This window comes from Aphidius gifuensis, linkage group LG2, assembly GCF_014905175.1.
Source record: "Aphidius gifuensis isolate YNYX2018 linkage group LG2, ASM1490517v1, whole genome shotgun sequence".
Classification (NCBI taxonomy): Eukaryota; Metazoa; Arthropoda; class Insecta; order Hymenoptera; family Braconidae; genus Aphidius; species Aphidius gifuensis.
Window position 1 is genome coordinate 29,030,377 of NC_057789.1, and position 27,357 is coordinate 29,057,733.

General features: G+C 23.7%; 6 protein-coding genes across 6 annotated transcripts; 3 read left to right on the forward strand and 3 right to left on the reverse strand.

The window, feature by feature from the left end:
- The first annotated feature begins 1,151 nt into the window (after positions 1-1,151).
- LOC122850118 (synaptic vesicle glycoprotein 2B-like) lies at positions 1,152-4,975 on the forward strand. The gene is made up of 10 exons (XM_044149147.1): positions 1,152-1,463; positions 1,617-1,778; positions 1,877-2,039; positions 2,129-2,250; positions 2,342-2,583; positions 2,649-2,966; positions 3,037-3,181; positions 3,272-3,431; positions 3,955-4,082; positions 4,167-4,975. The coding sequence occupies exons 1-10, from the start codon at positions 1,391-1,393 to the stop codon at positions 4,283-4,285; spliced, it is 1,632 nt and encodes a 543-aa protein (XP_044005082.1). The 5' UTR covers positions 1,152-1,390; the 3' UTR covers positions 4,286-4,975.
- LOC122850700 (synaptic vesicle glycoprotein 2B-like) lies at positions 4,947-7,346 on the forward strand (the record flags this gene model as incomplete). The annotated part of the gene is made up of 10 exons (XM_044149833.1): positions 4,947-4,983; positions 5,050-5,253; positions 5,543-5,705; positions 5,783-5,904; positions 5,992-6,230; positions 6,291-6,626; positions 6,686-6,812; positions 6,888-7,047; positions 7,108-7,235; positions 7,315-7,346. Coding segments are annotated over exons 1-10 (1,548 nt in total), but the record flags the coding sequence as incomplete, so codon positions are not given.
- LOC122850167 (homeobox protein ceh-19-like) lies at positions 7,202-11,667 on the reverse strand. The gene is made up of 5 exons (XM_044149239.1): positions 11,090-11,667; positions 10,859-11,011; positions 8,573-8,676; positions 7,725-8,063; positions 7,202-7,241 (listed from the first exon to the last, which is right to left on the reverse strand). Exons 1-4 carry the CDS (start codon positions 11,412-11,414, stop codon positions 7,767-7,769), a joined length of 879 nt encoding a protein of 292 aa, XP_044005174.1. The 5' UTR covers positions 11,415-11,667; the 3' UTR covers positions 7,202-7,241; positions 7,725-7,766.
- A 2,451-nt stretch (positions 11,668-14,118) lies between these two features.
- Positions 14,119-15,794, forward strand: LOC122850132. The gene is made up of 6 exons (XM_044149161.1): positions 14,119-14,367; positions 14,438-14,638; positions 14,700-14,878; positions 14,950-15,215; positions 15,295-15,542; positions 15,620-15,794. Exons 1-6 carry the CDS (start codon positions 14,126-14,128, stop codon positions 15,792-15,794), a joined length of 1,311 nt encoding a protein of 436 aa, XP_044005096.1. The 5' UTR covers positions 14,119-14,125.
- A 64-nt stretch (positions 15,795-15,858) lies between these two features.
- LOC122850168 (carbonic anhydrase 1-like) lies at positions 15,859-17,027 on the reverse strand. Its single transcript, XM_044149240.1, has 5 exons — positions 16,980-17,027; positions 16,751-16,912; positions 16,515-16,656; positions 16,354-16,459; positions 15,859-16,281 (listed from the first exon to the last, which is right to left on the reverse strand). Exons 1-5 carry the CDS (start codon positions 16,993-16,995, stop codon positions 15,859-15,861), a joined length of 849 nt encoding a protein of 282 aa, XP_044005175.1. The 5' UTR covers positions 16,996-17,027.
- Positions 17,028-23,292: 6,265 nt separating this feature from the next.
- LOC122850149 (vacuolar protein sorting-associated protein 26B-like) lies at positions 23,293-27,101 on the reverse strand. Its single transcript, XM_044149220.1, has 6 exons — positions 26,394-27,101; positions 26,161-26,304; positions 25,695-26,089; positions 25,518-25,624; positions 25,190-25,401; positions 23,293-25,005 (listed from the first exon to the last, which is right to left on the reverse strand). Exons 1-6 carry the CDS (start codon positions 26,394-26,396, stop codon positions 24,739-24,741), a joined length of 1,128 nt encoding a protein of 375 aa, XP_044005155.1. The 5' UTR covers positions 26,397-27,101; the 3' UTR covers positions 23,293-24,738.
- Between the last annotated feature and the right edge of the window lie 256 nt (positions 27,102-27,357).

Consider the following 27,357-nt stretch of genomic DNA (forward strand, 5'->3'; position numbering starts at 1 on the left):
GAATTAGTGGTAACACGATCATCACTAACAATACCATTGCTGTTTATTTTTTTTTCTTTTTATTCTTATCATATAATTGCACAGTAATTTCTCAAATTACAATAAACAATAATTTTCATGCTTTATAATTTAGCTTCACACTTAATTTTTATTTTTAAACGAAATGCTGATAACAAATTTGTACAATTATTATTGTCATTTATAAATTTATTTCAATTATTTTAATTACCAATGTAATTGTAATTATTATATCAAACATACATTATAATATTTCATTAATTATTATAATGGAAAAATTATTTTATCTATAAATTATTAAACGATAAGTTTCTTTTTATTTTAAATTATTTTTTCATTAAAAATTTATCAAGATTAGTTTGATGTCAAGTTGTCTAAGTTCAACAGACAATACCCATCAATTAAATGACAAATATATAAAAAAAAAAAATTTTTTTTTCAATACAACATAAATTAATATAAAAAAAATTTTATTTAAATTTTTTTAATACATATATTAAATGCAACATAAATTAATCAAAATAAAAATTTATCCAAATTTTTTTAAATAACAAAACAATAGTTATTTAAAAAAATTATAATTTATTATTTTTTTTTAATATTTAATTTACATTATTAAATTTACCATTACATGGAAAAAAAATAAAACACAAACAACCTATGGAAAATTTAAATAACAAATCGAAATATAAATTTAAAAAAAATTTATTTTTAAAATTTGACAGTCAATGAGTGTCAATTGTCAATGATAAATAATAAGACAAATAAATATGTATATATGATTTAAATAAAATGAGATGGAATTTAAATGAAAATAAATTAATGACAATTATACTATTATTATTTGAATAAAAAAATACACAATAAATAAATACACAGTGTTCTAACAATGACAATTATTAAAAGTTTAACTTTTATCACTTGCAAACATTTCAGTAAAAATAATAAACATACATTTGAATATTCATACAAAATACATAAACATTAAACAACAAAATAAAAATAGTAATAATAAAATTCATTTTAGCTACAAGAAAAACATAAAAAAAAAAAAAAATAAAAAAATATATTCAAAGTGATATATAAGTTGTTATTTATTGGCGTTTGTTTATATCAATGTACTTGTTGAATTTTCGAATAATAAAAAAATAAATTAAATATATTAATAAAATTAAAATATACGAATGAAGAAGACTAGAAAAAAGATTGGCTCAGTGATTGGCTCAGTACGTCAGTAGCTCAGAACGAAAGACGATACTGCAGTATCAGTTGATTTCTTACTCGCTTCACAGCGACCAGTTTTTTTTTTTTTTTTTTTTTTTTTTTTTATTTAAATTTATTAGTTAATAGCTAATAATTATAAATTATTAAAATGAATATACAAAGTAAAGATACTGCTGGAAAAATAAGCGAAAATGTTGCGCAAAATGCTGTTAATCAAACTGGTAAAGAAAAATAAATTAAAATTAATAATAATTTATGTTTTTAAAATGATAAATTATAATTAATATATATATTTATTAATGTGATATAATTTATGAGTGAATTGATAATAAATTAAGTGTTAATATAATTTATAATTATGTATTTTCATATAGAATTTGGATGGTTTAATTGGAAAATATTTTTCGTAACGTCATTGATTAGTTTGAATATTGGTTTTGGTCTTGGATCAGTTGGATTAGTGTTACCATCAGCAGCATGTGATTTTAAAATGTCAACAATAGCTAAGGGTCGAATGGCAATGATGCCAGTTGCAGGTAAATAAATTATAATCATCATTTTTAAAATTTAAATTAAAAATAAATTTTTAATTTAATTTATTAATATAATAAATTTAATTTTCTATTTTATTTAGGAATGATATTTGGACCATATTTTTGGGGTAATTTAGTTGATATGAAAGGCAGAAGAGTTGGCTTAATATCGAGTTTGTGTATTCAAGGTTTCGCTGATATTTTAAGCTCAGTAATATCAAATTATTATGGATTTTTATTTCTCAAATTTTTTTCTGGTTTTGGGTAAGCTATTTTGTATTTTAATATTCATAAAAATATTTTAAATAAGATAGAAATTAAAATATATTTTTAATGACAATTAATTTTGATAGTTTGAGTGGCCAGCTGAGTTTAATGTTCACGTATATCGGTGAATTTCAACCGTGCAAATATCGTGATGGTGTGCTGAGTTGGTTGGAAATGCCTTGGGCTGTTGGTCTCATGATAGTAGCTGGTAATTAATTAAAAATATATTTATCTTTTAAAAAATTTTTATGTATTTTTAATGAGCTATTGTTTTTGTTTTATAATTTTTTGAAATTTAGGTCTTGGGTGGCTTATTATTCCTCTTGAAATAAGCTACTACAGTGATTCATTTTTTTTTTTCAATTCATGGAATATTTATATACTTGTTGCTGCAATTTTAGCTCCGTTAATTGCATTGTGGATTGTATTTTTACCTGAAACACCGAAATATCTTGCTGAAACTGGACAACGTAAAAAGCTACTAGCAATTTTATCACAAATGTATAGAGAAAATACTGGAAAAACTCATGAAGATTTTGTGGTAAAAAAAATATATTTAACTTTTAATTAATGATTATATTTTTATCACAAATATTATTATTTCAGGAAAGAATAAAAAATTTACGTAATCCAGATTTAGATGATTTATTAAATAGCCAAGATTCAGTACCAGTTAAAAAGCCATTTAGTAAAATATTAAAAAATTGTTTAAAACAAACAAAAGAATTATTGAGACCACCATATTTAAAAACAACTGTGTTAATGTGTATATCAGCTTACTGTATAACATCATCATATTTTACAATGGTTTTTTGGTTACCAGAAATATTTCAACGTTTTGCAGTATTTGAAGAACAATTTCCAGGTCAATCAGCATCTGTTTGTACAGTATCAACAATGCTTTATTCTAAAAATGCAACACCAGTAAGAGAATTAATTGTTTTTAATTTTTTTACGTATTATATGTGTATATTAATTATTGTATTAATTTTAGATTGTTGAAAATGATTTTACTAATTGTAGAAATACACTTAATCCAATAGTATTTTCTCACAATTTAATTGTTGGTGCTGCATGTGTTCCTGTTGCTCTTTGGTTACCACTGTGTGTCGATAGATTTGGCTACAAATTACACTTTAGTAATGATAATTATTATTAAACTAAAATTTATTATTCATTTAATTAACAGTATATGATTTAATTAATTTTTATTTGTTTTTTTTTTCAAGTTGGTGCATCATTCTTGGCAAGTATATTGGCCTTTGGTTTATTTTTGGTTGAAAATTCAACGCAAAATTTAATTTTATCATGTCTGTTTGAGGCACTTGCATCAATATCAATTACCATTGTTATGTGTATGCTTGTTGAACTGTATCCTACAAATATTAGGTAAATATAATAATTAATTTCTTGATTGATAAAATGACAAATTAATGAATGAGATTAGAATAATAATTGAGGCAAATAATATATATTAATATGGAAAATAAATAAACATTTGATGGAATATTTAAAATGTAAAATAAAAATAAAATAAAATTAAAAATAATATCAACATCAAGTAGCTAAAATAAAATGACAAATGAATTTATTTTTAAGCTAATTAATTTTAAATTTATCCAAGATCATATGATTAAAGTAAATTTAAACAAAAAAAAAATCAAATAAATTATTAAATTCATGATTTATTTATTAATCATTATTTTTTTGACATTTTAAATTGTCATCAAATCATTATGTTTATATTTTACTTGGCTTGGATTAATTTTATAATGATTAATTTTCATTTCAAATATATCAAATGTTTTTTATGCACTAATACCTGCTGCTACCTGATAGCTTCTTTTCTTTCGAGATAATTATTTACCAGGATATTTAATTTTTTAAATTGTAATACCATATTTTTTTTCAGAGTTGTTGCATCTGCATTTGCAACATTTATTGGAAGAATTGGAGCTTTCATTGGCATTTCACTTGTGGGTTATCTTATCGATGATTATTGTGTGCCACTCATTGCTCTCGTTGGAACGCATTTAATCAGTACGTATACATCAATAAATTTATAACAATAAAATTAATAAATTCACTAAATTATTCATTAATATTTTTAATATAAATTTTCAGTTGCTGCAGTTGTTGGATTTTTTGTTCCAATTCATAAAACCAAAAAAGCATTTATGAATAGAGAAAAAGAACTCAGTCAAAAACAAACTTTTGATTCAACTGTAATTGTTGAACCATAACACTGTCTAATTAGTAAATATTAATTAATTTTTTTTTTTACTACTAATGTTTTTATATATACATAGATTTAAATTATATTATTGTATTTGTTATTATATTTCCTCAATTTTTTCACATACAGCAATATTTCTTATAAATATTTTGATACTAAAAATAATTTTCAAATACATATATATAAATAAAATATATATTTTTATAAAGTACAATAATTATTTCGATCAATCAACTCGATTATTTATTTATTCTATTGTTGAAAAAAATTTTACAGGCGCCAAATAGACATTTCCATAAATTTATGGTGTCTAGACAATCAAAAAATAACAAAAAAAAAGAAGTGGTTCTTATCTTTCAAAGGTTTTTGTTATTTTTTCACAACTAGAATTTGAATATGTATATTTACTTTACGTCATGAGCGTATATTTTTTTTTAAAAATGTTTAAATATTACGTAGTATAATAGTCAAGATAATAACCCTGGAAAACTTAACAATAAATAAATATTTCAACATCATTCTCCTTTCAAAGCCCAAAAAATATTTAAATTGTTCATTGCCACCGAAATAAATTTTTGTTTTTTCATCATTTCATTGTCATCGCTCAAGCGATAATCACTATAAAATTTTTTATTTTATTTTTGAGATTAATTTTAAATAAAGTTAAAATGGTTCTGCCACCAGAACCAACGAAAAATCAAAATCGTGAGTCAATTTCTTTATTGAATTTTAAATTAAATATTTAATTGATAATTCATTTGCAATTTTTAGAAATTAAAGAACAAGATATTGAACTGGCTGTTGGCCTAGCTGGCTTTGGAAAATTTAGTATTAAAATAATATTACTTTGTGGATTTATATTTTTAAATTCGGCATTTAATATTAGCAGTGTTGGTCTTGTGTTACCATCAGCAGCATGTGATTTTAATCTCACGACAATTGACAAGGGTCGCATAACTTCATCACCAATGTTGGGTAAATTTAAAATCTTCATTTTATCAAAATTATCATCCACATGTACCATCAGAAAAAATCAGAAACATTTAAATAAAAACAAGTCAAAAAATAATTTTTACATTTGTTAATTTTTGTTTAATAATTATGTCAATTTAAATTTTTATTTTTTTCAATTATCATTTTTGAAATTGCCCATTTATCCCATGAAAAAAATTAAATTTTTATTTTTTTAATTTAAAAATTAACAAGTGGAATTTAAATTGCCAAAATTTTAGCTCAATTATTAAATTTTTACAACAATTTCTAGGTATGTTATTTGGATCATATTTTTGGGGTTGTTTGGCTGATTTATCTGGACGTAAATCAGCACTTTTATTATCTCTGCTAAGCCATGGATTATTTGAAATAATATTATCAATAACTCCAAACTACTGGATATTTATTGTCCTAAAATTTTTCAGTGGCTTCTGGTAATTTAAATAAAAACACTCAACTCAATTCTATTAAAAATTTAACATTTATTAACCCCTTCAATATTAATTTAAAGTGTAACAGGTCATGGTGCAGTTGTATTCACATACCTGGGTGAATTTCAAGCTCCAAAAATACGTGAAAAAATATTATCAACAATGGAAAGTGCCTGGTCAATTGGTCTTCTAGCAATGCCACGTAAAAATAAATTGCATAAACATTAATTACCTGCATAAAAACACTTGAAAAATAATTTAAAATTATAATTGAATTATATTTTTTTAGTTGTTGGATGGTTAATAATTCCCCTCGATGTAAATTACACAACAAATTATTTTTCTTATCATTCTTGGAATTTATTTGTTTTCATCTGTTCACTTGGATCAATTCTAATATCAATATGGCTTTTATCATTTCCTGAAACACCAAAGTACCTTGCTGAATCAAATAACTTCGAAAAATTATCAAAAACATTGGATCACATGCATTATGAAAATACTGGACAAACATTTGATGATTATCTTGTAAGTATAAGTCAAATAGTTTATTAATTTTCAATAATTAAAATAATTTTTTTTTTGTAGAAAAAATTAGAAGACAATGGATGTAATTATTTATCATTAATACTAAAAAATCCACCGTCAAATTTAATCAATTCAAGAAGACCATCAAGAGCTGAAAAAACATTTGATTTATTTATGAAAATTTTTAGTCAAGCTGTTGATTTAATTAGACCACCATTTTTAATACGAACAATTATTATTTGTGTTATTATGTATTGTCTTGGATCTTCATATTATGCATTGATACTTTGGTTTCCTGAATTGTTTCAACGTTTTGCGATTTTTGAAATTAATCATCCTGGTGAAACAGCAAGTGTTTGTCGTGTTTCTGAAAAAAACTTGACTAGCATTAATATGGTAAGTTGATTGGTAAATTTATGATTGAATTTATAATTTTTTTAAATTTAATATTACAGAATGAGTGCCCGACAAATATATCGACAGATGTTTATTTTCATACAGCAATTTTGGGAGCTGCTTGTATCCCACTCAGCATAATGCTGCCAATATTTGTTGAAAAACTTGGATATAAATTTTATTTAGGTAAGATAATATTTGCTAAGGAAAAATATATATTTATTTGTAAATAAATTGATAATTTATTTATTTTTATTGCAGTTTTATCAAGTGCAATTGCATCAAGTGTTACAATGGGTTTATTTTTTGTTGAAACTTCATTTCAAAATTTAATTCTTTCATGTATTTTTGAAGCTTTTACATCAGTTGGTACTTGCATTATTCTCTGCATTATTGTAGAAATTTATCCAACAAAATTAAGGTAATAATTTGTAATGAAAATTTAAATTTCAAACATTTAATTTTGTTGTTAATTTAATAGGGGAATCGCATCAGCAGTGTCAGTATTTTTTTGTCGGCTTGGTGCCTTGATGGGAAATTCTCTATTTGGTTATTTAATTGATGAACATTGTGTTACATTAATCATCATCATAGCCACTCAGCTTCTAGGTAAAACTAAATTACAAATAAAAAATATAATAAATTAATTACAATGATAATTATATTTTTAATAATTTTATTTTTACAGTTTCTGCTATTCTTGGTTTAATTATTCCAATAAAAAAAAAAATTATTGATAAAACAACAAATAATTTTCACGATGTAACTAAATTATAAATAATTATTAAATTTATATTTTTAAATTTAAAAAGATAATAAAAATTAATTTATCTAGTCATTTATTTATTTTCTAAAATTAACATTTATTTTTTCTTTTTTTAATTAAATGAAAATACACTACGAGATAATTTGTAGAATTAATTTCAAGGATTATTTGTTTAATATGCAAATCAAACAGTTGTTTATATGAAAATTATAATTGTTGATCAATTATCCATAATCTTGCTATGTCAGCATCTTTTATATAAAACTTAAACAAATTTTATTTATTTTATTTATTTTATTTATCACGTGTTTTTCAATTAATTATATATATACCTGAATATTTTATTTAGTTTATAAAATTGTTGAGGATGAATTTTAATCAGGTGATATGAGTGATTCACTTGGAAGTGTTGATGCGAGTGATGATGATGTGTCATTTGTATTTGAATTAAAAATTAAAGGAGTTGAATAATAAGGCAAAAGAGGATATTGTGCTGGTGTGAAATAATTTTGAGGAAATAATCCTTGTCTTTGTGCTATTTTGAGTCTTGATGTTAATTGTTTTTTCCATTTTGTTCGACGATTTTGGAACCATGTTTTTATCTGTACTTCGGTTAGATTTAGTGATTTTGATAGTTCCATTCTTTTGTTGACACTGAGATACTTGTCGACCTTTAAAAAAAATAATTGATTTAATTACGATATGAAAAAAAAAGAGAAATAAATTAACAAATAAAAATATAAATTAGCAAAAAAATAAATGAAAAATTAAATGACAAATTAATGAATGAGATTAGAATAATAATTGAGGCAAATAATATATATTAATAAGGTAAATAAATAAACATTTGATGGAATATTTAAAATGTAAAATAAAAATAAAATAAAATTAAAAATAATATCAACATCAAGTAGCTAAAATAAAATGACAAATGAATTTATTTTTAAGCTAATTAATTTTAAATTTATCCAAGATCATATGATTAAAGTAAATTTAAACAAAAAAAAAATCAAATAAATTATTAAATTCATCATTTATTTATTAATCATTATTTTTTTGACATTTTAAATTGTCATCAAATCATTATGTTTATATTTTACTTGGCTTGGATTAATTTTATAATGATTAATTTTCATTTCAAATATATCAAATGTTTTTTAATAATAATTAATATAATTACTTTAAATTCAGCCTCAAGTTTTTCAAGTTGTTTTGCACTGTATGCCTGTCGTGGTTTTCTATCAACACCTGGTTTTCTTGATCTTCTACCACTTGGTTTTGGAGCTGAAAAAAAGTTAATAATAATCATTAATATTATGCAAAATATGACAAAAATAACAGCAAATATATTTGTCAATGTTTGACCACCATTATCGCTGTCACGCAAATGCATATGTTTTTATTCATTTTATATTCAATATTTCTTGTGTATTTAACAAGTTCATTGCCAGGATAAAAAAATCACGAAACAATTTAAAATACAACATAAAATAACGTAAGAAAAAATATTTACTCAGAGCCCTGAAACGTATTTTCAAATGCAAAGAAACTGAAATTTATTTATTTACGTTTTTTTTTTTTTTTTTTATTTGTTTCATCTTGATTTTAACGTTGAAAGATAATAATGTCTTACCGAAGGAATGATCACTTTGACACCTCGTTTTTTTTATTATTTATCTTAACAATTAACTTGCGAGTGTTCATTCAGACACAGTAAACAATCAGATCTCTCGTCTATTTGACCAAGACCTTAAACATTTTTATGAGGCTCTTTTCTTTGTTGAATATATCTTTTTTTTTTTTTTATTATTTTTAAATTTTTTCACCTGGACGTCTTTAATACTGTGTTTATTTTTTGTTTCTAATATTTTTATGACTCACAGACGTATAAAAAAAAAACTAAAACTTGCTAATTAAAATTAAATTAATTAATTAATTGACAACAATAATTTTTAATGAAAGAAAAAAAAAAAAATAAATATTTTATTGCTAGAAAAATTATGTGAAATAAAAAGCATAAAATAAATGTGTTTTTAATTTTTTTCTGAATAAAAATATGAGTATTTAAATGGCAAATATTTTATTTGTTGACAAATAAATATGTAGGTCAGTAAAATTTAAAGGGACTATTTTTCTTGGAAAAAAAACTGGGCTAATCCATTTCCGTAAACAAACTGGGGGTACAGAAAAAAAAAAAAAAAAAAAACCGGTTTTAAAAAATGAGTTGTTACATAATGCCATAGAGGGCGAAAAAAAAATACAACCCTATTGTTGAAAAATATTTTTAAAAAATATATTCAATGAAATTGTTATTTTTTATTTTCAACATTTATTTGGTCTATTTAATTTTTTAAATAAATAATCCAAACAGTAATTTAAATGTCAATTTTTTTTTGCAATTTTACATGAAATTAAAATTTGCCAAAAATTAATGTTAAAAATATATTTAAAAAATTATTTAAATTTTAATTCTTGGAAATTTATATTCTATGAATAAATGATTGTATGAATAGTTGGGAAAAATAAATAAAATAGTAAAAAAAGATATAAAAAAAAATATCAAGAAAAATATATAAAAATAAAAAATAAATGACGAAGTGAGGACCGGAACAAGATTTACGAGTTTGCGTTGTCATTTAGCATTTTAACGAGATATGGTTAGTGAAGGAATGCTTATAAATGTCCACCTAGCATAATGGCGGATATTACTTGAGATAAATAATTGATCATGAAATTATTTCTAAAATAAAACGAAAGAAAAAATTTTTTTTCAAATTAATAAACATCAATAATTGATAATAAAATTGAAAAAATAAAATAGAAAATTTCCAATTGAGTGATGTTCAACCAACAGCATGATAAATTTAATTTTTATTTAGAGGGTTTTCCTTTTTCCACAAATGGGCGTTAAATATTATACTTTTAGGGTAAAAAAAAAATTAAATAAAAGTGTTGATGTTGAATTCGCGTGTTATAAAACCGTTAGTAAATTTTTGTAATGTCCAATATTTTTTTTTCTTTCATCTTATGTACACCTTAACATTTATAACCCTCGTCTATTGTCCATGTGAATAGAACTTTTCCAGCTGTGATGAGTTATAAACGATCTTACAATATTTTCTCGCCTTTAATCATCATTTTACCCTTCAAAATAAATGGTAAATAAACAATAACAATATCGCAGATATAAATTAAATATAAATTTTCCTAAAAACATTTTTCTAATTAAACTTTTATTAGTTTTTAAAAAACTATAAAATTCAATTTCATCCTTTTAAATATTTAAAAAATTAGTTTGTAAATTTCTATAAATTATATTTTATATAAATAAAATTATCAATTTGTTTATTTGTCTTTTTTTCAATTAGAAATATTCAAATACAATTAAATAAACGAAAAATATAATTTAAAAAAAATTTAATTAATTTTTATAATTAAAAAATTATTTCTATGAAAAATTAATTACCTTGTAATCCAAATATCTGATTTGATTTTGATTGATTAAACCAACTACTGTATAAAAGTGAAGCTGATGCCAATGATGCTGCTGAATATCCAGCATCTGAAATTCCCTCTTGTTGATAATTAATTCCTTCACTTGTATAAATTCCACTTGGATCTAAAAAAGCATCATCATCATTATGACAAACCATTCAAATATTAAAAAATAATAATTAAAAAAAACACAATTACTCACGTAAATCGCAAAATGATCTTGGACTTGGTGTTACCGGTGTTGGTCTGACAAAAAAATTTTTAATTTCTTCATCATCATGCTGACTTTTAAATGTATCATTATTTTTTTCTATATTTTTATTTTTTTTATTATCATTTCCAAGTATACTGTCAATTGTAAATGCACTTGATAATTGATTAAATGAATTTTTAACTTTACGATCTTCAATACTTTCAACACTTGAATCTGTCTGATAACCCGTCGGATCATTTGATGGACTTGATGATTCGCTAAAATTATCACGATTATTTATTTCTTCTATTAAATTCATCTTGCACAATGTCATTTGAATAAATATATCCTCCAAGTGAATCAAAAAAAAATAAATAAATAATAACCACTCGTTTAGTCGTTTTGAATTTTCTACTTGTTAAAATTATAAAATTATAAAATTTAAACAAATATCACATTGTTATTAATTATATAACAAATAAAAGTTTATAGGTGTAATTAATTATTCAGTTTAATTGTTAAATTTGATAATTTTTTATTGTAGTTTTTATAAACGAAGTTGTCTTGTCACCAGCTAATCTACAACTAATCTTCTATCAGCGAGATATGACAGGTGGCACGTGTTCATGGTCCATTCGATGCCTCTGGCCACCCTGGTCTCATCCCCACTATTAATAATTTTAGTACCATCCCCATTTTTTACCTCAATTATTTTCCTTTTTTCATATAAAAATTTCTACCTTTCTCATAAAAATAAAATTTTTTTTTTACTAATTTTATTATTATTCAATAAATATTTATAATAAATTTTTTTTCTTCAAATTGATCATTAATTAATTAGATTGATAATAATTAAATTATTAATTTTTATCCGAGCCCTATTTAATCTCAAAATAATTATTTTTCTTTCAATAAATTTTCATCTTTTTCATGAAAAAAAATTAATTTTTACACTTTTTATTATTGTTGAATGAATAATATTATTGGTATATTTTTTTTTATTATTTATTGTTAATTAAATTCATAGTAAATGATGGAAAATTAATTTAAAAAATTTTATTTGATATACTTTTTAATATAGCAAAATAAAAATTATAATAATTTATATAGAAAAATTTTTTAAGGGTTGTTAAAAATATTTTCATTGGTCGATTATTGCGCATGTCGAAATTGGGGTGTGTATAAAACCCGCCTTCTCTGAATTTTTCTCTTCAACACATGATATATATGAAAAATTTATCTGTACAATTTATTTTATCATCACAACAAATAAAACATCTTGCCAATGAAAATAATATTTTTTTTTTGTCAATTTTTATTATGGTTTTTATATATAAATAAATTATTTTATGGTTCATGAAATATTATTTGAATTCTATAGATGAATAATATACTTTTTTAATTTATTTATAAAATTTTTATAAATATATTAATTTAATGTTATAAACAATTACAAAAACTAATAAAATAAAAAATGAGCAATTTTTTTCATTTAAAAATTTACAGATCTATTATTTATTTATTTTATTTATAATAATTTTTAAATAAATAAATTAATGATAATAATGAAAATTTAAATATAAAAAGATACTTAAAAAATTATCAAATTAATAATTTTAATTTTATTTTTAACTAGCATATTTTATTGAAAAAAAAAAGAAAGAAAAAATAAAAAATACACTATAATTTTTTTAAATAAATAAACATATTTTTATAAAATAATTAAAAATAATATTATTAATATTTAAGTATATATTTAATAGAATAAAATTACATGAATTTAATTTATCATTTTTAATAATTTTATTTGAGGTGTGAAAAATATAATGGATGAATAAACTCACGATAGATAATAAGTTTTGCACGCAGTTGTATAATTGAAAGCATCAATCAAACACCTGAAAGAGGGTTGATGATATGAGAGGGAGGTATACATTGAAAAGCATTCTTTCAAATAACACCCGGTGTTTTTTTCTCATGTTCATAAAATTATCTTCAAATAAATATGATAATATACGAAAAAAAAAATACAAAAAATTTAAATCAATATTCAAAAACTTCATGTAAAATTAAAGCAAATTAAAATAAATAAAAACCTCATTAAAATTTAAATTATTTAAACACTTAAAACAATAAAAAAATTTTAATTAAATTTTAAAATCAATTTAATTAATAATTAATTTATTAATTAATTAGTTTTGTCGAAAAAAAAATGTAAAATAAATTTTTTAATTTAAGAATTGAAATAATGAAGAATTATAAATACTTGAAATTAAAAAATATATATTTTCATATTGTATTTTATTGAGCTGAAAGTATATTATATTATATATCTTTTTGCCCAGCAAGATATTAGACAGGTGAGAAAATTCCCAGGGGAACAAAAGCCCCATCATCTCTATCCACTTCATATCCCATTTGCCCCGTACACTGAATATTCTCACTCGATTTCATCTAAAACATTCATAACACGTATATAAGTGGTTTAAATAAACGTCTATTTAATCATGAGTGTCAGATTTCTTATACAAAAAAATACAAAGTATACAAACAAACAAAAAAACCATAAATCTACAAACAAAAAAACCCAAATTTACAAGCAAAAAAAACGAAAACGAAATCTATACTTTACTTGTAGAAAAAAAAATCATTTACGAAAAAAAATATGAATATTTTTAAGTAAAAAAAACACTCGATTAGCAAATGATGATAGGGGTATTATATTTTTTAATATTTGATTTGTTTACATGTGGGTATTCGACACTTTTCAAACAAAAAAAAAATTATTTTCTCTTTTTTTTCTACAGAGATATTCAAGCTAAATGTAATTTTTTTTTGTCATTTAAAATTTCGAGGATTGATAATAGAACAAGCAGAGTGTAAAAAATATATTTTTATATTTTTTGCGGTAAATGTAATTATAAATAACGGACATGACAATTATCACACTCATGTGCATGCCACTGTGACATGTTGAGCATCATTCCAAGTTAAAAAAAAAGTCAGTTGGAATTTAAACTTGACAGAATAAATAAATGTTAAAAAATGTTATTTTTATTATTAATATTTAGCTATTTATTTGTTTGTGTTAATTGTGATAATTGTTACTATGATGGAAATGATTTTTGTGTATCAAAAGAAGACATACTATCAGTGGATTTATTACCCGGTACATTTTTTTTCGATTCATTTAATAAAAGCCATGAAACTATTGATAGTAATAAAATTGATAATGTTACTATTGATGGTACGTATGAAGAAGCATTTACAAAAATGAATTATCACAGGTAATTATAATAAATATAAAAATTGAGGAAATATTCTACTGATTGATAATATAATTTAATAATTTAAAAGGAAAAGAATGAATGAATATCTCTGTCATGGTTTTATGGCTGAAGAAATATTTCGTGATGTTAAATCAATACGTGTTAAAAGACTTGAAGATTCATCATCAATGAATTCAATACCAGATTTTTTAGGTGATGATAATGTAACTGTTCATGATAAATTATTGTCAGACGAAGGAAGCAGTAAATACAAAGATTGGCTTCAAAGGTAAACTATTAAAAACAAATCTAAAAAAATATTATATTTCAAATTTTTTATTCAAATTTAGAACAACAACTTTGAATGATGTGTATCGTCATTATATGCCTCATAAAAAAATAAACAAAAGAATTGGAATTAAAAGAAAACCATATGGTTTTGATGATTTTGATGGTGATGTTACTGGCTATGCGGTACCAGCACCAATGTCACCAGATAAAGTTGGACCAAGTTCTGATTATTATGAAGGTAATGATGAAAATTAATTGGATAAATTTAAAAAAATAATATTTTATTTTGAGAGATTATTTTGTTGATAGAATCACCAAGTGGACATGGAAGTTATGGAAGTCAACGACATCCACATTCTTCAATGCCTCATGGTGAAATAATTCCAATTATTCAGGATGAACATGACTATCATGAACCGAGTCATCATGATGAAGAAGAGTATTGGCAAACAACTGAACAATGGAAAAGCAGCAAAGGCGAATTAACAATTAAAGATTTTTTTGAAATTGCATTAACAGCATTGGCATTTTTGGCTTTTGGATTATTTGTTATTCAATTATTAATGACATGTGCAGTAATGATTCTTCAGCTATTAAATTATAAAAATGTGATTCAAATTAATTTAATATTTTTTTGGTACTTTTTTTGATTAGAGTCCTCAAATGCAAGCGACAACAGTTGCTAGTGATGAAGGAGTAAGATTTAAAAGAGACACATCAAAATTTTCATACAAAGATAATAATGAGCTTAATGAATTATCACATCGAGTGTTGCAGTCAATTGAAGCTGTTATGGTAGCTGATATTGATTCAGGAAAATGCTTAAGATGGACATTGTGTCGTGATAATCAACATTCTAAAAATACTGATACTGCTCAAAGAATTTGGATGCCAGTTTGGAGGTTTGAATTATTATTTAAACAATTTATTAATTAATATTTTTGACGAGTTTGTTTTATAATTTATTTTGTTATTTTAGCTTGGGAATGAGCTGGGTTTCTGGTAGAATTTCGAAACGTTCAACATGGCCAACAATGTTTGAATCAATCAAGGCATCTGTACTTGGTCTTGGTGGTGCTGATTGTTCATTAATTTATCCTGACTGTGATCTTGTACAGCAAAGAAAAAAACGTCGTCGTAGACGTAAAAAATAATTATATCAATCAGTGGAAATAAAAGCAAAGAGCTCTTATTTTTTTTTCATTTTTTTTTGGCAAGTTAAAAGTTATTTTGTTGGTTAATTCTTGGACCATCAGTTACTGGTCCACTGGGTAATTGTAAAAGTGACCAGTAACTATAGCCAGATGGACAAATATGAAAAATTTGTTGATTATCATCAGCATCATCATCAATAACTCTACAATTATCAATAATTTTATCTAAATTTTTATTACAAATATTACGAAATTGTGAAACTTGTTCAATTGATATACCAATTGGTACTCTACTGATAACCCAAATAATTTCACGTTCATAATTATTGATATTTAAAGTTCCTTTGTATAAAAAATAATCTCCATTAAATGGACGTAAAATATTAATAATTGGCTCGGGATTAATACGAACTGATGAGTCAGGATCTTGAATTAAATTCAACGATTTTATAATTGTATTTAAATTATTATTTGGTGTTGATTGTAACTGTGAATGATAAATTAAATATTATATAAAATTTAAATAATTATAAATTGATACTATCAATTTTTTTTTTACCCTAAATACGTAGACGATTATGACAGTACCATCAGGCTCTTTAATTGCATTTAATTTATTTTTATATTTACTGTTGAAATGAACAGCATGGAGCTCCATTGCCTGTCTAAATAAATGATAATTAAATTAATTAAAAAATTTATCAAGTATTATTAAATTACTTTGCTCCATCAAATGAATGTTCACTTCCAATCATTTCATTTTTTCCCCAATGAAAATGTATCTGTGAAAATTCATAATTATCTTTAAAAGGACCTGAAGAAATATAGGCATTATTATTTGGCCACATTATACTTAAAACAACTGAAAATAAAAATTAAATAAATAATTATTTTTAATTTATAAATTACATAAATATATGTATTGAAAAAATTATTTTTTTATATTTTTTTAATACCTGTTTTTCCGGTATTTGTGAGCTTCATTTTTCTCGGTTTATTTTCATAATTATACCATGTTAATAATGGCAAATTTAGTATTTTCATTTTAGCCAAATTTAAGTCAATTGGAGATGCCAATTTTTTTCCTTCATTGTCATTATTAATGACCTCATTAACCTCTGAATTTTACAGTTTAAAAAATTACAAATAAATAATTTCATATTTTTTTAAAAGCTAAAAACAAACCATCGAAATCCAGCATCGAAATTTATAAATTTTAAAATATATGAAAATAATTAAACTGAAATTTGTTTAACATTTTGTAAATTAAAAACAAATGTAAATCGTTAATAATTTTATAAACATTGCCAAGCATTTCTTTTTTTTTTTTTTTTTTTCGAGAAAATTAGTGCAGTGGGTACATAGAGTTCCGGCGGATACAAAAATTTAAACATAAAGTGTCAACCTCATTGAGGTCGATGAACTAAAATCACAAAAATCATTTCATTGAAAAAAAAAAAAATTAAAAATACTTCGATAGCTATATTTAAAAAAAAAAACAATAAATAATATGTAAATTAATTTTCATTGAAATTGAAGCTATTTGAAATTTTTTTTTTTTTCCTTTAAATTTCTATTATTTATTATTTAAATATAAATGACATCACAAGTTTTTTATTTATATAGATAGTTTATTTATATTGCTGCATATGTTACCAACATCAAGAATAAAGTTATCGCTCATAAATTATCAACACTTTGCTACATAATAAAAATATACATACAATTCGTCTTACTGTTTTGTTAAATTTTTTTTTTTTTTCATTTTCTTTTACATGTTGACTATTTTAAAAATAAATTTTTGTATTTATATAAAGTTATAAATTATTTTATTTTATTTTTCATTAAATATTAATTAAATTTGATAATTATTTCAAGTGAAAATTATATTATTAAATTGATTTGATTAAAAATTAAAAATTTGATTAAATTGTAGAAGCTGAAAAATAATAAATAAATAATTACAGGTAAATTTAAAACGTGTCTTTTCCTAGTCACCCAGGAGGTAAGACAATGACTCGTTTTTTTTATCAAGTGGTTTCTCCAGTAGACCTATTCCACTTTTCGCGCGCATTTTCTAGCTGCAGCTAGAATTGTTTCGATCGGATTTTTAAATTTTTCGATTGCGCTCAAAGCAGCAAGTACGGACGCACGCGGGTTTAAAAAATAAATATATAAACATCACTATATACCCGCGCTCATAGCAGCAGGTATATTTTTCGTTATTCAATGTGATAGGACATTTCTAGGCTCATTTCACTATGCCACTATCACTTATTGTGATAGGACATTTCTAGGCCTCAATCACTATGTCACTATCACTAAATATTATTATCACATGTTTCACTTTTTCACTTTATAAAATCTTGAAATTCAGCAAATATTAAATGTCTTGAAAATTATAAAAATCTTGAAATCCAGAAAATATTCAAGTCTTGAAAATTATAAAAATCTGAAACAAAAAAAATTTTAAATTATACAAATCCTGAAACAAAAAAATCCTGAAACATTAAAAAAATTTTATATTAAAATTCTGAATAACTCGAACTCCTGATAATCCTGAAACATATAAAAAGCTGAAACATATAAAAACCTGAAACAGAAAAAATCCTGAAACATACTTTAAATTGATTATTGTTTTTGGAAAAGTGCATTTAATATCAAAAATATAAACATACATCGCGAATGGAAAATAGGGTGAAAATTTATCTATTATAAATTTTCACGATAGATAATAATGTCCTAATCACCCTCGTCTACTCTGTTTGAGATAGACAAGGTCGATTCATTTTGACTTTCACACTACGTCTATTTAATTTAACATTATAAAATTGAATGTAAATTATTGTAAAAATTAGTCAAAATAAATCTATACATAAAATAATAATTTGGAACGACAAGAAGTTTCAAAAAATATAGCAACAATTTTTTGAAACTTCAAGGATATTGAAGCACTTTTCCGGGATAGGTTAAAAATTACAACTAGTCAATCTTGATCTAGAGGAACCTACCTTTTGCGAGTAAACATCCAAGTAGAAGTTGTCCAGGTATTCTCCAATAATCCAATTAAATTCCATCATATCCTTTTAGCAAATCCATGAAGAAGTTGTCCAGGTAGTCTCCAATAATCCACATAAATTCCATTCCATTTCTCAGCGAAGCCATGTAGAAATTGTCAAGGTAGTCTCCAATAATCCATTTAAATTTGCGGTTAAATCTTCTCAGCAATAATAATAATCCCAAAACAGCAACAGGCACTTTTTACACTTGAACACTTATTTCACTTTCAATATATCACTTAATTTTTTTTTTATATATTTCTTTTTTAATAATCATCACTAGCACTTGCACAAACACTTTCACTTTTTTTTTTTTTTTTTAAGACCACGAGACGATCGGCATGGTCATTTCAAACTAAACGATATACACTTCGCGAAAACTAAGACGAACTAATGAAAATCTAAGAAACTATTTTACTATTTTAACCTGCACTTTTTTTTTTTTTAACACCGAGCTACCACGAGGTAATTTAAAATATTTCTAACCACGAATTTAACAGACGGAAAATTTTAAGATGATATTAACCCGACGAAACCGAAGAAGAACTGACTACAATTCGTCTAGGACGTCCTTTATATATCCTCGACAATCCTAGACGAAGACTAGAGTTCCTAGAAGTCCTAGAGGTCACTTTTTCTAGGAATCACTGTCTAGTTTCGCCCTCTGTAGATCAGTCATTGGCTAACGCCAAGTGAAATTTTTTGAAACACTTTTCGCGCCAGGAGAAAATTTCACGTGGAAGCATGCTCTCGAACCTAAAAAAAAAACACGTGCAAAAAAAATTTCATATATATTTTTGTGAATTTTAATAATTTGTAAAAGAAAAAAAATACATAAATGTATGTACCGATTATTTTAAAATTAATTAAAATAATTTGCAAATTAATATTTTGACTGATAAACTGTTCTCGCTATTGCTTTTCACTGGTGACTTGAAAATTTTACAGAAAAATTATTTCGGCATATAGTATTTAAAATTAAGTAAAAAAAAAAATTAAATTAATCAGTTTTTATTTTATAAATTTGTTGAATCGACAATCGATAAATAAATTGATCAATTAAACACTTGCATCTTTTACGAGGTAGTGGCAATTTGAAATTCGGTTAGAATTATTTTAAATTGCCACGTGTAGACTACCTCGTGGAATTTTATTATAAAAAAAAAAAATATGCAAGTGTTTAATTGATCATTTTATTTATGGATTGTCGATTCAACAAATTTATAAAATAAAAACTGATTAATTTAATTTTTTACTATGTCCTTTTTTCAGCAAAAGTGGCTGGCAAACGGCACATCATCAAAATATTAATTGCAAATTATTTTAATAATTTAAAATATTTATAACATTTTTAACACAAATTATAAAATTCACAAAATATATGAAATTTTGCACGTGTTCGAGAGCATGCATCCACGTGAAATTTTCTTTTTTACCTGGACGTCGACAGGTGACGCGAAAGGTGTTTTGAAAAATTTTGCTTGGCGTTGGACAGCGTGATGTACAAGTAATTTTATATTTTAAAATTAATTAGATAAATTTGCAAATTAAGATTTTGACCGGTGAGCTTTTTTTTTGTATTACAAAATTCTACGTGTTATTTAAAAATAATTCTAACCGAACTATTAAACTATTTTACGAGACGAAAAAATTTTGAATGCTCTCCGGAAGATAATTAAATTTTTTGCGATAAAATCAAGAGTGATGACTGTAAAAGCAGCACACGGTGTCTATCAAGCACTAGATAAATTAGCAACGAAGGTACCCGGTGAAAATTCTTCCTCGATATTTCTCCGATTTTTTGCCCGATATTTTTCCGTTTTACTCCACTATTTCTCCGTTTTTTTAAATAGTAATTAATGTACGCACTCGCCAATCGATTCAAGAAAAATTAATGTATGTGTATTTATAACACCAACAGCCTAATAATTTTAGTTTGATTGATAAATGTAAGTTTAGCGTATATTAGCTTCAATCAAATCACATTTATTAATCAAACTAAAATTATTGAAAGCTGATGATGATAATGTTGTTGGTTTTTAAAATAATGTATCTGTTCATTACTGTGATGGTGTTTCGTCTACTATATCTAATTTTCTTTTTATATTTTATAAATTTGTTTTTCTTTATATAATTTTTTTAAATCAAATAAACAAATATCAATTGATTGATTAAAAAAAAAATGTATAATTTGATCGTGAAAAAAAATGTTTTTTATGAGTCAAAGCAAAAGACTACATGAATCAAAGTTAGAAGCAATGCAAATTCAGTCCCGTGGCACTCCCACGGTGAGGGGTGAGGGACGTGACTTATCGTCTATTCTGTTTTTTTTTTTTTTTTTTATATCTAGATTATTTTACTAGCAAAATTTTTGACTTAGCTAGATTTTTTACTTAGCTGTAATTATAGCTAAAATTGAACTCAAAAAAAAAAAAAAAAAAAAAACACGAATAGTAAAAAGGCCATAATCCTCAATGAGCCGCCACGGGACTGAATTTGGATACAGCCAAGTTAGAATTTCCAACTTGGAACAAAAAAAAAGTTACAAGTCAAATTGCAACAAGTGCTTTTAGCAAAAATAATAATTTTATTGACAACATAATATTGTTTAATAAAAAAAAAAAATAAAACAATTAATATTAATATAATAAAAAAAAAAACAATTAATATCATTAAGTTATTATTAAAACTGCAAATATGAGTTGCAAAAGATTACATGAACCAGAGTTGGAAAAAAACTTGGTAAAAAAATATAAAAGTACAAGTCAAATTTCAACACGTGCTTTTAGCGAAATAAATAATAAGGTTAATTTAAAATCACTGCAATAAATATTGAATTATTGCGATATTGAGTATAAATATTGATTATTTTTTTTTTAGATAAACTGTCACAATGATGATGATAATGATGATGATTCATACACCGAAAATAAAATAACAATTGAACACGTTAATGATGATTGCCTAGCTGAAATATTTATGTATGTTCCAGTATGTGAAAGGCCAAAAATTGCATTGGGTATGATAATATTATTTATTTAATTTAAAAAATTATTTAATAATGACAATTAATTTTTTTAGTATGCAAACAATGGAAAAGAGCCCTTGATAATTCTTGGTTTAATGTCAAAAAACTTGAACTAACTCATTGGGAATATGATGAGTATCCAAATTATTTAATTAAAAATTATCCAACAATCGATGGACAATCTAGTTTTTTGATTTCACTGCTTGATAAATGTGGTTGTTATTTGACAGAATTAGACTTGACAGCATATAGCCATTGTATGATAGTGCCAGTTATCAATGTATCTTGTCCAAATCTCGTGAAACTACGAATAAGAATTAAATATATTGATGATGAAATATTAGATAATGCATTTACAGGTCTTTCTAAACTACAAGTATTAAAAATTATATTTCAATGTTCTTTAAATCGCCATCCATATGTACTTGTTGCTTTAATCAATTCATTGTTGAACGTTGCTGATACATTGACTGAATTAAATATATCAAATTGGTCTGAATGCATGGCGGACAACGCTGAATTTCCAGAAGAATTCACTAGTGTAAGTTCAATATTCTATATTCTTTTTATTCTTCACATATACAGGTACTTATGAATTATTTGTTTTGCAGGTGATTTCCGAATTAAAGGCCTTGAAAACAATTCAAATTGGTGGCATAGACTGTCCAATAAGTATAAACGATCATTTTCAGTCGAGAAATCCTACAGTGAAAGCCCGCTATGACAAGTGTAAATATCGAGAAAACAAAATAGATCCCGCAGAAACTTTTGATAATATCAAGAAATTATCTCATATAAAATGCCGAGCTACTGATGATTTTTTATATAATGTTGCCAATCAAATGAGACATTTACACACAATACGAGTTTATTGTGATAAGATAACTGATGCTGGTATAGTGGCAATTTCAAAGATGAATCATTTAAGAAAACTTGATCTTGGTGGGTATAATAACGTCACTGGTTCTGCAATTGAATTGCTCAAAAATCTGTTTATATTGTGCTTACCATTTAGTAAGAAAATCACAGATAAATCAGCCATTAAAGCTCTTGAAAATTCACCAGACTTGGAGCAGTTAGTGGTTGTTGAAACAGGTGTAACTTATGAATTTATCAAAAAAGCAGACGAAATATCAAAGAATCGAAAAAAACAATTGACATTATTTATAACTGATGATGTTGGTAAGCCTAACGAAAATATTAAATATGAATATTTAGCAGTATCTTATATTGTAACGACGAAAAAAAAACTAGATAATTCGGAAGCTATTGATCTGTAGCTATTGATCACATAAAAATCCTGCTGGGTAAAAATTAATAATTTTAAAATATACAATAATATTTAAACTGAAATTAAATTTTTCTAACACTTTGCGTAATTTAAAAAATCAATATAAATCGTTAATAATAATACTATTTAGAAATTGCCAAGCATATATTTCTGAACATAATAAGACATTAAAATATACTTACAACAAATTTGCATATTGCATTACCATATATATATACAATATTGACATGTAAAATAATAAATAAATCTAATTATAAATTTAATTTTTTTATTTATAAATTTGTGGTTTTTCTTTATATAATTTTTTTGTTTTTGTATTGTAAATTTTATTTCAAGAAGTAAATAAACAAATATCAATTGATTGATTAAAAAAAAATAAAAATGTATAATTTGATCGTGAAAATAAGTTTTTTTAAAAAATTGATAATCAAATTTTTCTTATTATTCAATATCCTACCTAACGTGATTTTTATTTTTTATTTTTGTTGTTGCTTCACCAGGAAAACAATCTTTAATTATTATTCCTTTTTTTTTTATTTATTAATTATGTTTATCTAATTCTAAGCAACAAAAAATCGTCGGTTCACTTGCGGAACTGTTTCATGATTATGATGCCACTTGTGTTTAATATTTTTATGATTTTTTTTTTTCATCAAGAAACACAACTGTCTATTTTATATATTTGTTTTTATTATTATTATTTATTATTATTATTTTTTTATATATAAAAAACATTCTGTATACAAACAGGGTATCTATTTGTTCGATTTGAGATAAATTACTTTAGCCATGACTTTTAACTTGACCCAGAATAAAAAAAAAATGATAAATTGAGTCAAAAAAAAAAAAGTACATACTCGTTTACATAATTTCCAGCTAAAAAAAGTTTCTATTATTTTTTATTTTGATTTTTTTATTGTAAAATTTGAATTTTTAAAAAATTTATTTTGTCGTTATCAAAAAAAAAAAAATCCTATGAGTTGAATAATATTAAATCATTCCAAAAATAATACAAACAATAAAACTGAGAATTTTTTTTTTAAGAAAAAAAAAATCAGCAACAATTTTTTTCACCTAAATTTTTATGTATTATTTTTTTTTCATTAATTTTCAGCAATTACGGTATCTATTTACATTTATAATTTTTTTTTTTAATTTCATTTTACGTTTATAAAAGAGCTATCAAATTGGCAATCATACCCAAGTAACAGATATCACCCATATTATTTTATTTATCATTATTATTTTTTATTTATTTTCCTTTATAAACCAGCGACACACTGGTATTTAATTTAATTAAATTATATATATATATTTATTTTTATGATTTATCAGGTTTTCGTTATCAGCAACATTGCTGTATTATTATTATATACAAAACACTTGATTGGAAATAAAATAAAAAACCATGATTTAAAAAAAAAAAAATTCCATTTTGCTTATTTTTGCTCGAATTTAATTATTCTTTTAGATTAATGATGACTTTTCTTGTTTTTCTTTCAAATTGAATATTAATTTTTTGTTTATTTAATTTTTTATGTAGATTATTTAAATTATTATTTGCACTCATTGACTTTCGGGGCTTACTTCTTCTTTTTCACCTTCTCCATCACCTTCTTCACGTGTCATGCCTTCAATTGGTGGTGTATTATCATCATTTGTAATATTTCCATTGTCTTCAGTTTCTTCAGTACCTTCAGGTAATGAGGGTGGACCATTTATTGCTGCACCCTGGGGAAATCCAGTCTCAGCTGATACTAAATGTGATGGTAAATGTGGTGATGCTGTTTGTGATTTTCTACTTTTTTCACCTTTCCTCCACAATGTTATTTCCTTTAATTAAAAAAAAATTAAATATTAATTTATTGTCTTTTAAATTTGTTAGTCAAATTATTTTTTATTGTTTTTTAAATTAATCAACAAAATTATTAATTTAAATTGATTTTAATAATTATTTAAATTAATTTTATTTATTATCAATTACTATAATTATTTTTCATGATTTTTTTAAACTCACTTGTTGTTTGTAATAACGACGATCTTCTTCATCCATAAGAACAAGATTAAGATAATATCTAACACTAAATTTTTTATTAATATCTCGCATTGTTGGTGCAAGATCATAACCAGCAAGAAATACACGAATAGGAATTGATTCACCTCTGACTGGTGCACCGTCCATGATCTCATACTTGGCTATTGTTTCATTCTCTACAAATGTATGTGGACCTACAAATTAATTAAAAAAAGTTCAAATAAATTAAACAATGAATAACAACAAACAATAAAAAAATTATATAATATTTTTTAAATTGTTTTAAATTATTAATTAAATATCTATTTACCAGAACCAGTTGTTTCTCTTTTTATAATTGCAATTTCCATGTGTTTTATTTTTATTCTGACTAGTAAAAAGTATATTTTTCCAACAATAACATCCTTCAAATGATATCTATAATAATTTTATAAAATAAATACAATTGTCTAATGAATTAATTTAATTAACAAAAATAAATACTAACTTGCTCTTGTTGTATTCAAATTCAATATGTAAACAATCCTCAATTCCAACTTCCATTTTAATTGGATTATTCATATCAGGATATGAGCTTAATGTATGAACAACAAGATCCAATTCTTTGACCAAATCACTCAATCTACGTACAATTGTTACACGTAAAAAATATCTTAGACGTACATTTGAACCAGTGTAACTTTCAAATGGTTTTTCAACATTTGCAAATTCAAATGAATATTCAGTATTGTGAGTTAATTCACCAGGTCTTGCTAGTTCTTTAACAAGACTCGTAAATTCATGATGATTACCACGATCATAATATAATTCAATTTGTCCAATAAATTCAACTTTAACACCTTGATGCTCCAATTTACCAGCTTTTCTTAAACTCACAATAACCTGTCAAATATTATTTATATCAATTAATTATCCATTAATTTATTCATTTATTATTTTAATTGTCAACTTACTTTTCCAGATACTGTTTCACCATCATAATAAAGAAAATTTCTTTCTTTTTTACCATCTTCTGTTTTAATTTCAGCTGTTTTTCTTGTATCAGCACCATTTAAAATTATTTCAAGTCCAGCAGACTGTCCAAAACCAAAGAAACTCTATCGAAATAATAGAAAAAAAAAATACTCCATTATTAATCAGTTTAAAATGTTTTTTTTTTTTTTCATTATAATCATCAACAACTTACCATTTTTGCAGTTTAAAAAATAATATTAAATTTAAAATAACAATAATGTTTTTGAAGAAAAATAAACTAGCAATTTTTGTTTGATAATTGATCTAATTAAATGATAAAATTGTATAAATAAAAAATCAACAAATTGATTATAGTTTAAAAAATTAAAAGAGGAAGTTGATGAGGATGGGGTTAAACCTCCTCCCGAAAGAGTCACAAGTATTAAATATGGCGGAATAATAATTTTTTTTTTCTCCTACAATCACGTTTCATTCACTGTCAAATGATGTTTTTTTTTTAATTATTGTTATTTGATATTTTGTCTATGAATAATATTGATGTTTTTTATAAGATAAAAAAAAAAAAATTTATATGTGATTGAATAATTTAGTCATGAGTTGTATATTGAGCTCAATGACGTATGGCAATCTCTGTGTAAAAATAAAAAAATAAAAATAAAGGAAATAAATAAATAAAAAAAAATAAAATTGAGAGAATATAACCGACAAGTTTTTTATACACTATCACTTGATTAAAGTACACACAAAAAAAATTATAAATTATTTTGATGTTATTTGTTGATATTTAAATGACAAATTAACAAAATTTTATTTATGTTTATATTTAGTTTGTTTTTAATATATAAATAACTATTTTGTTTATGAAAATAGGACTAATATTTATAAATAAAAATTGTTATCCATTATACGTCAAATTTGTTGAAGATATTGGAGTAGAAACTAAAACACATAGACATTACACAGACACAATATTATATACACATATGACACACACATTTATGAATTTTTTTTTTTTTTTTTCAGGGCGAAAAAGGGGCAGACTTGTTCTGTCAAGTGATTTCGGAAATAACATGGTAGATGGAGTTGTAATCGTGTTCTTGGTGATCTGTAATTTTTTTTTTGAATTGTTTTGAATACGAGAAGTCTATAATTTTTTATCGTTATTAAATTTTATA

What these genes read in the sequence shown, in the direction of transcription:
- LOC122850118 (XM_044149147.1), top strand. Translation starts at nt 1,391, where the DNA reads ATGAATATACAAAGTAAAGATACTGCTGGAAAAATAAGCGAAAATGTT. An exon ending in AAATTTTTTTCTGGTTTTGG is followed by an intron (nt 2,040 to 2,128) that starts GTAAGCTATTTT and finishes TAATTTTGATAG; the next exon opens with TTTGAGTGGCCAGCTGAGTT. An exon ending in CTGTATCCTACAAATATTAG is followed by an intron (nt 3,432 to 3,954) that starts GTAAATATAATA and finishes ATTTTTTTTCAG; the next exon opens with AGTTGTTGCATCTGCATTTG.
- LOC122850167 (XM_044149239.1), bottom strand. Translation starts at nt 11,414, where the DNA reads ATGACATTGTGCAAGATGAATTTAATAGAAGAAATAAATAATCGTGAT. An exon ending in AAGATCATTTTGCGATTTAC is followed by an intron (nt 11,012 to 11,089) that starts GTGAGTAATTGT and finishes ATGCTTTTTTAG; the next exon opens with ATCCAAGTGGAATTTATACA. An exon ending in TCAGATATTTGGATTACAAG is followed by an intron (nt 8,677 to 10,858) that starts GTAATTAATTTT and finishes ACTTTTTTTCAG; the next exon opens with CTCCAAAACCAAGTGGTAGA.
- LOC122850168 (XM_044149240.1), bottom strand. An exon ending in CACAAATACCGGAAAAACAG is followed by an intron (nt 16,657 to 16,750) that starts GTATTAAAAAAA and finishes TTTTATTTTCAG; the next exon opens with TTGTTTTAAGTATAATGTGG. An exon ending in CATTCATTTGATGGAGCAAA is followed by an intron (nt 16,460 to 16,514) that starts GTAATTTAATAA and finishes TCATTTATTTAG; the next exon opens with ACAGGCAATGGAGCTCCATG.
- LOC122850132 (XM_044149161.1), top strand. Translation starts at nt 14,126, where the DNA reads ATGTTATTTTTATTATTAATATTTAGCTATTTATTTGTTTGTGTTAAT. An exon ending in AAGTTCTGATTATTATGAAG is followed by an intron (nt 14,879 to 14,949) that starts GTAATGATGAAA and finishes TTTTGTTGATAG; the next exon opens with AATCACCAAGTGGACATGGA. An exon ending in ATTTGGATGCCAGTTTGGAG is followed by an intron (nt 15,543 to 15,619) that starts GTTTGAATTATT and finishes TTGTTATTTTAG; the next exon opens with CTTGGGAATGAGCTGGGTTT.
- LOC122850149 (XM_044149220.1), bottom strand. An exon ending in TTTGAATACAACAAGAGCAA is followed by an intron (nt 25,625 to 25,694) that starts GTTAGTATTTAT and finishes AAATTATTATAG; the next exon opens with ATATCATTTGAAGGATGTTA. An exon ending in GTCGTTATTACAAACAACAA is followed by an intron (nt 25,006 to 25,189) that starts GTGAGTTTAAAA and finishes TTTTAATTAAAG; the next exon opens with GAAATAACATTGTGGAGGAA.